At 39.0% G+C, this 12,399-nt stretch overlaps 2 protein-coding genes across 4 annotated transcripts; both read right to left on the bottom strand.

The window, feature by feature from the left end:
• Positions 1-4: 4 nt before the first annotated feature.
• On the bottom strand, positions 5-2,859 carry dnaja (DnaJ heat shock protein family (Hsp40) member A). Its single transcript, XM_034534428.1, has 8 exons — positions 2,723-2,859; positions 2,207-2,346; positions 1,717-1,891; positions 1,530-1,634; positions 1,210-1,437; positions 878-1,108; positions 692-792; positions 5-606 (listed from the first exon to the last, which is right to left on the bottom strand). Exons 2-8 carry the CDS (start codon positions 2,336-2,338, stop codon positions 394-396), a joined length of 1,185 nt encoding a protein of 394 aa, XP_034390319.1. The 5' UTR covers positions 2,339-2,346; positions 2,723-2,859; the 3' UTR covers positions 5-393.
• A 2,634-nt stretch (positions 2,860-5,493) lies between these two features.
• On the bottom strand, positions 5,494-12,367 carry idh3a (isocitrate dehydrogenase (NAD(+)) 3 catalytic subunit alpha). 3 transcript variants are annotated; one of them, XM_034534977.1, is made up of 12 exons: positions 12,300-12,367; positions 11,972-12,097; positions 9,433-9,495; positions 9,210-9,293; positions 8,910-9,024; positions 8,523-8,710; positions 8,120-8,253; positions 7,925-8,027; positions 7,734-7,798; positions 7,147-7,231; positions 6,221-6,373; positions 5,494-6,130 (listed from the first exon to the last, which is right to left on the bottom strand). In XM_034534977.1, the coding sequence occupies exons 2-12, from the start codon at positions 12,005-12,007 to the stop codon at positions 6,047-6,049; spliced, it is 1,110 nt and encodes a 369-aa protein (XP_034390868.1). In that variant the 5' UTR covers positions 12,008-12,097; positions 12,300-12,367; the 3' UTR covers positions 5,494-6,046. The 3 variants fall into 3 exon arrangements, with proteins under 3 accessions (XP_034390868.1, XP_034390867.1, XP_034390869.1); XM_034534976.1 differs by lacking the exons at positions 11,972-12,097; positions 12,300-12,367 and adding exons at positions 10,228-10,293; positions 10,602-11,960; XM_034534978.1 differs by lacking the exons at positions 11,972-12,097; positions 12,300-12,367 and adding an exon at positions 10,602-11,960.
• Positions 12,368-12,399: the final 32 nt, after the last annotated feature.

Raw genomic sequence — 12,399 nt, 5'->3', positions numbered from 1 at the left:
TTGAAGCATTCTGGGACTTTTATTGAGAAATAAACAAAACTGTCACGATTGAAATTACCTTCACAGAAAGCATAATAGTCCTTTGGGCTTCTGAAAATATGTGCCATAGATTTCGTAGGAAACACATACAGATATAAAAGACAAGGATCTTAAATACTGAACATATAAGACGAGCCAAAATATAGTTTTGATAACTTGGGAGCACAAATGAAATGTGTAATGAGTACGCCACTTGCATATTTGTGTCACAGGAGAGTTTGGCAACCATTTTAATTCTAATGTTACTTATTTTTATTATATTACTCTGAAAAAACAGAACTTTAAAAGCTTGTTCACAAAAAGAATTCAAACAGAAAACCCACATGCTCTACAACATATATAAATGTTTTAAGATTACTGTGTCTGACATTGCACTCCGCTTCTGGGACCCTCCTCATCTTCCTCATAAGCTTCCCCACTGGCTTGTCTCTGTGTTCGCACATCCACCTCACAGAGTGTCGCCTCCTCCATGTCATCAGTAATCATCACGTCCTCCCTGGGAGGAAGCAGTCTTTCCAGCTGGAACACGAGATGCTCTGGAAGCCAGTCGTTCTCTGGAAATTCCACCTGCAAGATGAATTACAATTGGTTTAAATTAAGTTCTCTCCAACTTACGAATTTAAAGCCAGAGTTCAGTTTTAGTGTTCCTTACTTGGAATTTTATGAAAAGCTGTCCCTTTTCAAAAGGTTCCTTGTACATTGGCATGCCCTCATTCTGAACACATTTGAGGTCATTGTGCTTGATTACTTCACCTGTTGATAAAACCAAAACACTTTAGTTGATAAAACGTTAACAAATATGGTCTAGCAGACAAGGCAGCTAATCTTCATCAATTACCTGGCAGTGAGCTAATGATGAGCATTCTGTCATCTAATGTTTGAATGGTCTTCTTGAAACCACACAGAGACTCAGCAAGTTTGATGTTCATCTTCATTGTCAGATCATGGTCTTTTCTCTGGAACACAGCGTGCTCCTTTTGATCCAGAACAATGATTACATCCCCAGGCTCCAATCCAGGTTCCTGATCGCCTTCTCCAGTGAATGTAATTTTCTGACCATCTCTCATACCTGCACAACAAATTTATCTCCAGTTTAGTTTTCACTGCAAACATTTACCCTACGAATTACAATATAAAATAAGAGTACCTCAGATGGGGGAAATAACATACCTTTATCAATATGAACTTCAAGAATTTTCTTCTTGCGTTCTACTTTGCGTCCATTACAGTTCTTGCAGCGGTCTTTAGAGGTAAATTTCTCACCCTGTCCCTGGCAGTCAGCACACATGCTTTGGATCTGCTGTATCATGCCTGGCCCAATCTGTTGCACCTTTACTTGTACTCCTCTTCCTTTGCAGGTTGAGCACTTCTCCAAGGCACCTTTCTTACCACCATAACCTGTGTCAAACAGGATGAGGCCATTTATTAAACTTAAAAAACAAAATCCAATTACATTGAATATGCTATTCAAAAAACAAAACACTACGCACCTTCACATTTTTCACAAATTACACTCTTTTGAAGGCCAAGCTTCCTGGTGCTGCCTTTGTACATCTCATCCAGTGTAACACTAAGCTGGTGGACAACATTCTTCCCTACAGGAAAGTCACATATATGAAAGTTAAACAGTTGTACAAGGCATGGAGATTTTATTGTATTTATTTACTTAAATCCTACCTCTTCTTTCTCTCTGCATCCTTCCTCCGCCTCCAAAGAACATGTTGAACATGTCCATTGGGGAAGTTCCTCCACTCATGCCTCCCTCTTTGATCGCTTGTTCTCCTCCTTGATCATACAGATCTCTCTTCTCTGGATTTGAAAGCACCTCATATGCTTGAGATATAAGCTTGAACTGTGGTAATGAAAACAAAAAGTGCCAATGACGTTTCCTGTCCTAGAGATTATTTTATGATAATCGCTTGTTTCTGTAACGTGTAAAGTTCTTCCCAAATTCTTCATCATCATGATTGTAATTTCCCAACTTCGTGACAATTTCAACAGAGGAGCCGCGAGATCATTCCAGAAAGTTCCAGGGGGGGGGGGGGGGGGGGGGGGGGGGGGGTATTAATGCAACCAGGCGTGCGCTTTAAAATTAGAACGGGCGTCCCTAACGCCCATGCACCGGTCACGTTAGCTAGCTATATGCACCTAGCACCCACTTGCTTACCTTCTCTCCTTCATTGGGGTTCTTGTCGGGGTGATATTTCAGCGCGAGCTTTCTGTACGCTTTTTTGAGCTCCTCCTGTGGGGCTTTGGGATCAACACCCAAGAGGTCGTAGAAGCCGGTTTCATGAACCATGGTAACAACTTGAAACGGAATAAAGAGGATACACATTAGCGTCTATAGATCCAATGCTACAGTCCGCGTAGTAACTGAGCCACATGACACACATCTGATATTAACGTTAGCGAACAACGGTAATACTCAGCAACATAAGGACGTCGGCTAAAATGGTTATCAATAATAATGGTAACTGATGGATCAAATGGATAGAACAGACAACGCGACTAGACGTTATTGTAGCCGCTGGCAGCAGCACGTGTACATTAAACGTAAGGTTACATTCCTCCGAGCAACCATACGTTAAATTACGGGCCCACATTATGCTCTTGAATGAAACCGTTCCGCCTTTATTAGCCGTGTAGTTAAAGAGCTGTTCAAGTCACAGCGTCGTGTACTTACTTTCCGGTTGATATTAATATCCTAGCTTTCGCTCGAGTTTCGCTGAGAATGGGGACGGAAGATGGCTGGTTCTTATAAAGGCTCTACAGCGCAGAACTTTCTGGAGAGCTGTGAGAAGAGCCGGAAGTGTCGTCGATGGACGAGAGGGGGAGAGGGGAGGGGAGGGGAGGAGGGGAGGGGAGGGGAGAGGGGAGGGAGGGAGAGGGGGGGGGGCTGTTGTCAGAAGTGGGCCAAAGGCTACTCAGATCCTTTAACTGTATTATTGATGCATTAATTCATCACTTTACGAGTTGGTACATCAGAACTATATTATCTATATTATGTATACAATACAAATACCACACAATTGTCCTTAAATACAGTAACACTGTACAAATTAAGTAAATGTACTTGGTTTACATTCCACTGTAGGGTAAAATGCTCGTTAAGCATTTCACATGAAACCTTGAGATACTTAACAGACTTTAATTTAGTTGATCAAAAAAGACATTTGAATGAAGTACAAGTAGTATAAACAGGCTTTATATCAGAGAAGGTCTTTCCATAAGGAAATCAAGAGGCTTAATCCCAGATTCCCACATACCCAGGGGATCTGTAACAGTATGCAGAACTGTTCCTTGTGAGGAGACGGTAGATGATCGACGTAAGAACAGGTAAGCAACCTGAACATTCACTGTTATGTTTCTACGAAGAGGAGATGCTACAGTCTCATCAGACCACACTAATACTGGTCAGCAGAAGTTCAGTTTAGCAGTGGGATAGGTTGTAATAGGCTGAATGAACTAGATTCACCAGTTAACGTGCACATTCACTGCAATGCAAAATTACAAGTGTGATGACAGTGATGAACACTTTTGTTTGTTTTTCTGTATTCTCAAGAATCAACATTTTTGCCCTAATTGTTGAATTGATTTCAGTCCACTTGTTATTAAAATGTCCCTCTGCAACCACTCTCTCAATATGGATAAAAGACAAAAGCTAAAAGTGAATGTTTGTCTCATTTCAAGACTTATTTTGTGATTTAAACTGTTTGCAACCTTTACGTCCAAAGTTGACTTGGGTAAATCAGACAAAATGTAAATAAAAAATATATATTTGTATTGAGTGAGGGTGAACAGTGTAATGACGTTTTCTTGGTTTTTTTATTTTATGAATAAAGAATAATAGAATAACTATTTTCTCTGACAAAGCTGTGGTAAGGTGGTGACCGGCTGTCGGTACAAAATGGTCAACGTAAACTCTCAGGAGTCAGGCGAAATTTGCTTTTGGGGAAGTAACATTTTCATGGGTTTCCTCAATATGGAAGACAGATGGCTGCATACTGGAGAAGATTTATTTTACATCACAGGGAGAAGAAAGAGTATAATAATCTGAGCAAATGAAGCTATTGTCAGAAAATTCTTCTTAGATCACCAGCTCACATTCTGTACATTACCCACACCCGAGGCCATGTTGATCTGAACAGAACATGCAGCTCTATTATTGTTATGAGTCATGTAATGTCACGGTGCCCTGTCTCTCTCTTCATCCAGAGGTGTTTATCACAGCTGGTGGGGAGAATGTCCCCTAAGTTTCTCTCGAGGAAGCAGTGAAAAAAAAGCTACCATCAGCAATGCCATGCTCATTGGGGACAAGACAAGAGCTTGTCAATGCTTTTAACACTGAAGATAATGTGCCTTATTTTCCAGATAATGGAAAATGATATGCTGCATTCGTGACATTAACCATATCTCTCGTGAAGTTATGTAATATGACTGTATTTGTCTGTATTGGGAATAAACCATTCACGGGCATAAATTAACATTTATTTGTAGTTTTATTTTCATGTTTTTTTGAGATTTGTACCAGACCAGGATATATATACGAGGTGAAGCAATTAAAGTAAATGGTTTTAAATGGCTTACTGCAATTAGTCATGATTCATGTGGAAATATACTGTATATGACCCTAGAACTGTGTTCCAGTGTTGTAGCAACACAGAAACCATGGAGCCAACAGAGGAGCTGAGCATGGAGGCCGTGCAGCTTTGCCGACAGCTCGGCATTCAAGCAACCAAGGTGTCTGACGTCATCGGGGGAAAGGACAAAGAAGTGTACCGGACCATGCAAGAAGGAATGAGCTGAGTCAATGCATCAGCCACCTCTAATGCCCAACATTATTCTAAGAAGACTTCTGTTTCTGGAGAAGAGCTGGATAAGTTTGGCAGAACATGGATCAATAAACAATGTTATGTACTAAATAGATTATTCACTAAGCCATGTAATCTTAAGGATTTCAGCAAACTATTGCTCATTATATTGTTGTCTGGTTTCTGGTCCCACAATGAAGCTCTGTTGCCCTGTTGTGTTGGAGCTGTACCACAAGGTCAGAGAGCCTCCATTAAGAGTTGAGTCAAGTTCCTATAGAATGCCTGTTGGTATGAAAATCACATCACATATCTCATCATTCTTGTGGTCATGCATGGAATTGAATCATCTCTGTGGCTTTTGTTAAAAATGCATCAATAATACAGGAACCAAATTGTATACTGAGAACACCATTTTGATAGATCTTCTCTTGAGCAGAACTATTTCTTTCTAGTTCCTTTTTGTTTCTGGGAAACAATTTATTTGTAGTGCTTTGAAATCATACCAGTTATTTGCATGACAGGATCTTACCCGGTATGTTTTGTAAATAATATGTGGTACTCAGTAGAGGGTTTATACCAATTTGGATACAAACTTAACATGGACATAATTTCCACCAGGAATGTAATCACACAGGAGTCATCGTCATAGCAGCTGAGATGGTTTATGACACCCACAAGTCATTTGCAAAACACTGAATAAAGTCATTCATCATTTCTGATGTCATTGTAACATTCATTTTTCTTTATACATTAATTATATTTGCAGCAAGACAACAACAGTATGATATGAACACTTAAGTGCAACATATCTGCAAATGTGTAATAGAGATCATAAGATCATAAATTAATATGAAATGTATACACAATCATAATTGAAGGGTTTAACCCCTTGACATTTTCTCAAGTTTTGATGGAGGTTACAGATTGCATCTTTTGTCAAAAATAAAAGTATCACTTACATACTACATAATAGTATATAATTATTCAGACAATAAATAGACAATATCCACCACAGATGAAAGAATTCAGGAATACAATACATATATATTGTGTTGTGCAACAAGAATAATAACACATTTGGAATTACTAATCCAATCCCAGAGTTTTGTTTTTCTACAATACATATCATGGTTTAAAATGTGCAGTTACAACTTGACATGAAATAAAGTGACCGTGACAAATAACTTGTGGTCTTATTAAACCAGATCCCGCACTCGTTCACATATTGCTTCTGTGAATTCTGAGCACTTTGAGTTTCCTCCCAGGTCTTTGGTTAGAACCTTGAAGACGGATGATAAAAATCACAATAAAAAAATGAAAGAAGCATACAACCAAAATGGCATTTCGTTGTTTCTTGAAAAGTAGATTACCTTTTTGTCTCGAATGACGTCAAAGCAGGCGGTCTCAATCTTCTGTCCGTGGCCATGCAGGCCCATGTGCCGCAGCATCATGACAGCACTGAGCAGCAAGGCGGTGGGGTTGGCCATGTCTTTTCCTGCTATATCCGGGGCAGTTCCATGAACCTGACAGGAGAAATGAATCACAATTTATCGTCATAGTTCAGATTTCTGACAAGATGAGAAACATGAAGAAACCTACATTCGATCTGCCACAACTAACTCTCGGGCACAAAGGAGGTCTGCACACGCCAAATTGTTTATTTTTCTTGTAAGGGAACATTTCAATCTGTTTAATTTACCCGCAGGTAAATGTGAAAGAGAAAACCAGCCTCCATGTACCAGTAGCAATCAGTCCCGATCACGGTCACTTGCTAGTCCTCAGACAACAGGGACAAAATATACCACAAGGTGGCAATAGAGGACTTGCACATAGAAACGCCAGGAATCCCCACTCAACAAAATATGTATATGGCATACAATGTTAATTATGACATAACCTGAAAAACACATGGTGGTCATTAGATAAGAAGGAAGAATAAAAAACAACGCGCCTTTGCTAGTCACATGTGGTATATTTTCTTCCCCTGCTGTTTGCTGACATGTGATAGCGACGTGGGCAACAAGGGAGGCCTGTTTTCTCTTTCACATGTGCCTGATGAAGATCTTTGCAGATTGTAACAAGAGAAAGAGAAATTAACCTTTTGGAGCCATGTGGAACTATGTGCAGACCTCCACTGAGCCCTAGAGTTAAGTTTTTTGTTTTCGCATATTTGCCAGGATGTGCACACTTGGTCTCTATCCTTAACTAACTCATCCCACACACTTCTACTGTGCAACATGTACTTTGATCATCACTGTGAGGAAAAGGAAAAATAGAAGGAAGAAAAAGAACATACCGACTCAAATATGGCAACACCATTAGCACCAATGTTTCCACTAGGAGTTACTCCAAGACCTCCAATTAGTCCAGCACAAAGATCACTGTAATGGTAAACACAGTTACCTTGAGATGTATTATTGTGCATAAACATTGACCTTGCTAATTAGATTTCATGTACATGCCAAGTACATCATTTGCAAGTGATGCAGATCTAGTCAGTGCAATTCTTTTTTTTATACTCAGTATCAGTACAAATCTGTCTGTATATACAGTACAGTATTTAATTCAGATTTCAACTGATTTGTCTTTTATTGATACAATAAATCTGTGAAATCATAATTTCCAAAGTTACTTTGCCTACGTCTATTGTAATTGTTGGAATATGTGTGGTTGAATCCACAGTTTGTGCTACTTTCTTGGTTCCAACTTATTTCTAAATGTACATTAAAACAAGATGAAATAATTGTGTAACGCATGTCCACAAATAGAGAACTTGCTCCATGTATACTGTATCTGCTGTCTTAAAAATTTTATTGAAGAAAGATAATGGAGAAAATATTACTTATTAGTACAACAGGTGCACTATGTAAGAGTTTTACTTACCTCAAGATGTCTCCATACAAATTTGGCATCAGCAATACATCAAACTGTGTGGGATCCTGTACCATCTACAAGAACATGTATAAACCATGCAACTATTAATTAATAAGCAAAACCTCCAACAAAATATTTCTTTATATCCATCTAAAACATACACACAAAACCAATTAATTTCAAAAGCTATTGGGACTTACATTAAGGCACACAGTATCCAAGTACATCTCATTGAACTTCACATCCTTGTGCTTTTCAGCTGCCTCTCTGCATTTTCGTAGGAAAAGGCCATCAGACATGCGCCTATAAATGAGAGGAAGTACAACCATTTAATTTGAGCGAACAGCTTTAAAATGTCAAATTACTTCAAGTAATCTGTACTGAATACAACTTACATAATATTGGCCTTATGCACAGCAGTAACACTGGCCCTCTGATTATTTTTGGCATATTCAAAAGCATACTCTGCGATGCGTTGGCTGGCTTGCTCTGTAATGAGCTTAATACTCTGTACAACCCCATCAACAATCTGAAAATATACAAATCCAAGGAGACATTCAGGTAAAATATGTAAAGTATAACTTGTGTTTGAGCTATTTCAAAAAGAAAACGCGAATGGTTCCATTCCTCAAAAGGTGTCTATATGGGGAAGCTAAAGAAGATGAGATACAATCTACTAAATGAAATAAGCCTATATATTAATTCAGTGAGGAAATAATCAAAATGTGAAGCAATGTAATGTATGAAAAATAAACAGTGTAACAACTAAACAAGGATTGTCTTGTTAAAGTGTCTCACCACATGTTCAATCCCACTGTATTCTCCCTCAGTGTTCTCCCTGATGGTGACCAGGTTCACGTCAGTGTAGGGAGTCTTATAGCCCTCAATGGACACACAGGGGCGCACATTGGCATAGAGGTCAAAGGTTTTCCTCAGCAGGAGGTTCATAGAGGGATGGCCAGCAGCTATTGGTGTCTTCAAAGGACCTGTAGGTTGTTAAGCAATTCAATAGTATTCACTAGAACTCATTTTTGGAGGGATACGATCTAAACCAATGTCATGTTTGTAATAAACAGTAGAGTATCTGTCACTTGTTTTTTAAACCTCTTTCCAACACATAGGATGAAGTGGTTTTATTGCTATTGTAGTTTCTTTAAGTAATTATATGCCCATTAAGCAGGTTACCTTTTAGGCCAATTTTATTCCTGTCCATGGATTCTTTGGCATCAGGAGGGATCATCCACTTGCCACCAGGTCCTTGGATGGCTGTAACATTTCTCTCCTCCCACTGAATAGGTGCCTAGTTTAAATTAAAAAGTGTATGGACATTATGCAGCTTTTTCAAGACTTTAATTATTTTTTCTGATTTTATGTGATTAGTCTCAAATATTAGTGCTGGAGTAATGCAAATATAGTGTTATCTATCGCAACCACAAAATGAATAAATATCTGGTTAATGTTCTGTTCTGTTCACCAAGTACTAACTTTAGCAACTTCAAATATCTTCATGACAGCAGTGGAGATCTCTGGACCAATTCCATCCCCAGGGATTAAAGTAACAGTTTGAATCTGTGGGACAGACCAAAGACGCATAACATTCAATGATACAAGAATAATTACCCACTTCAGAGTCACAGTTAATACAAGCAAAAAGTTGCATCAAAGGTCGTCAAGAGGTTTTGTGCAGCACAAGAGAAAAGATAGATACCCCACGCATGAACGTCCTGGGTTGGGGAGGCTCTTTCTTCAAAGCTCCAACCACTCGTGACACCTGACAATCAAAATGGCCAAGGTTTGTACAGGCAACAATAAAACACTCCCCCCCAACCCCAGCAAAGAACAGAAGTACCCATGAAGAGTACACTTATGTTAAAATACTACCTGATCTGGATAACTATTGAGTGAAGCACTGTTTATGACCAAAGGGTACATAATGTACATAATGTTGTGCTAATCCTTGGTCACTAGTCCAGCACACATTTTTGAACACGAAAGGCAATAAATCTACATGAAACACAAGCAAATCATATCTGCATGGATGATAAGCATGACTTGGGAGCAATTTGCAAAGGACGTTCTGGAAGAAGAGACTCGCAGCAGGAGTTCTTGAATAGCATGCTCATTGTATTTAAAAAGGCACTTTTCTGTTGTCTTGTTCAGTATAATCCACAAATCAAATGAGCCTTTGCTGTTGATAATCAGCATCACCTCAAAAGAGGGTAATCTAAATCACAAATAGGAAAAGCCAGAGGTCACCTTTAGCTTTGAAACACAACTGACAGGTTACAGTAAATTACACATGTTATCGTAGGTTCGTTGAATTGCAGAACTTGTAGACATGCAGTAGCAAAGGCGCTGCCCGAGAACATTTGGAAAAACAAAGTGCCCATTCCAGATTTGATTTAACATGAGCGTTACTACTGCGGGGGACTGATAGCTTTTCTCCAAATGCAGCAAGGATAGTGCACATTTGAATACGTAGCTAGCTTTATGCTGAACTTACTTCCTGAGCCTTGATTTTATCCTTGCCATTGAGCGACAAACCCCACTGTTTTAGTAGGTTAAGAATCTGTAGATGAGGGACATTTTCATTGACATCTGTAGAGCAATCAGCTATAAACTAACTTTGACAACAAGGTACGATAACGTAAGACATGTAGCAGCTACGTTAGCTAACCGAGCCGTCAGTCAATGATCAGGTTGCTATAGTAACAAGCAAGTAGCGCTTAGCTAGCTAGGTTAGCTAAATGGGTCGGTCACGTTAACGTTAATATCTGGTTTGACTGCAGTCTTAACGTTACTGGATTAATATAAACACAATGGTATCAGTTTGATGCAGCACTTAAAACGCTAGTCCCACATTCCCCCCGTACATACCGCTGACCTCCACGCCGTCCCTGCCATCTTCAACTCGCCAAGGTCGATGCAGCAGCAGCAGCGCTCGTTAAACTCACCGCAACTCAAAGCTGATTTCCGTTTGGGACTATTTCCCCCAAATAATCAACCCGTATGAAATAAATCCACGCATTATTTATCGTCATGATTTGTGAACATTTACATTATTTTGATGGATGCAACGTTCAGTTAAACACGCTTTTTACTTTATTCTATAGCGTTAATACCGACACTTAATGTACCTGCAAAAACAGGATTACTTCATGCTCTTATTCTGGATGTCTTCCTGGATTAGCAACATTTAGGGAAACTACGTTATGTGCATTCGCAGGTAATTCCACGCTATGAAAAAAAAAACGAGCTTTTGAGAGGAAACCGCGTGCATGTGATCTTAAACGATCTTATTGCTGGTCCGAAGTTTGAATGGAATGCGACTGGAATTGCCGCACAGGTAGCTTTCAGGACCACCACCAAGTGGCGCCACTCGACTGCTCCTCAAGAGTCCACACCACACCATTAATACGTGTTTTCATTTGGCTGTGGATGTGCAAACAATATATTATATGTACGTACAGTACGAGATGTAGTTATGAGTAAAACAAGATGTGAAGCACGACTTTATAAGCATTGTATTTGCCCCGAGGCGGTTCCACACATAAATAGACTGTATGATATAAAACAAGTAGAAACAGCTGAAACAATCATTCAATCAACTTTTGCAAAAGCTCACCTTACAAAGAAAGCATACATCATGGGAGACATTTACTCCCAAAATTATCCAGCAATGCAAAATGGAAAAAAAGCTCTTAATTACTTCAAACCTATAGAAAATCTTAAGCAGCATATCTCTCTATAAATGCAGGCTACAACATGGTACAAAATGCACACTGTGCAAATAAATACATATTTGAACCAAACTGAGGGGTGTCAGTATGGATAAAGGTTTTCAAACCACTTACATGTATCCTTCGATACATAATGCATAGGATGAGATAGAATTTCAACAAATGCCTCACACTGCAACACAAATGTGCAATGACACATTTGGATACAGCTCAGTAATTTGAAAAACCTACAGTACATTAGCCATGGTATATCATACAACAACAAATTGCAGACTAATGTGTCTAAAATAGCACAACTCATATAGCATACTGCTTTGGCTGCTTCTTCAGGCTCATAGATCTTTCAGTTTGCGAAATGACATGAGTGGCTCTGTTGTTGAGGAGTCTGCATTCATGAAGTACATCTGGAGAAAAATAATTATATAGGATACCACAGTGGAAACACAATATAGTTAAGTTGACTGGTTACTTATTTTGTAAAAAACGGCTCTGCAGAGAACCTCTTACCGTTAAACTGTTTGTAGGCTTCTTCAATAATGGCATTATTTGATCTTTTTATCTCCCAGTAATTATCCTCGACCCATGGTTTGCAATCTGGATGTTCAACAAGCTGTCCATTCTTGTATAAACCAGCTGAACAATCATAGAAAGAAGACCAGTTCAGTAATATTTGTAAAACTTTTACAACTGAATCACAGACATGTCAGGGAAGCCATTGGACGATTGTATATGCAAGATAAATACTTTGTTCAACAACTGAACTTAGACTGATTAATGGTGTTGTATTAATAAGTTACCCGTCATGTTACAGTCACACACTAATTAACAAACATACCTTTAATAGTATCATCAATGTCCTTGCATAATTGGTACAACTCACTCCCACGTCCGACCACTCGTTCACCTACAGTTTAGAAACAGATTCAAACATTTAA

Source organism: Cyclopterus lumpus, chromosome 6 (assembly GCF_009769545.1).
Source record: "Cyclopterus lumpus isolate fCycLum1 chromosome 6, fCycLum1.pri, whole genome shotgun sequence".
Taxonomy (NCBI): Eukaryota; Metazoa; Chordata; class Actinopteri; order Perciformes; family Cyclopteridae; genus Cyclopterus; species Cyclopterus lumpus.
The sequence above is the reverse complement of the archived record's forward strand: the minus strand, read 5'-3'. Positions and strand labels throughout refer to the sequence as shown.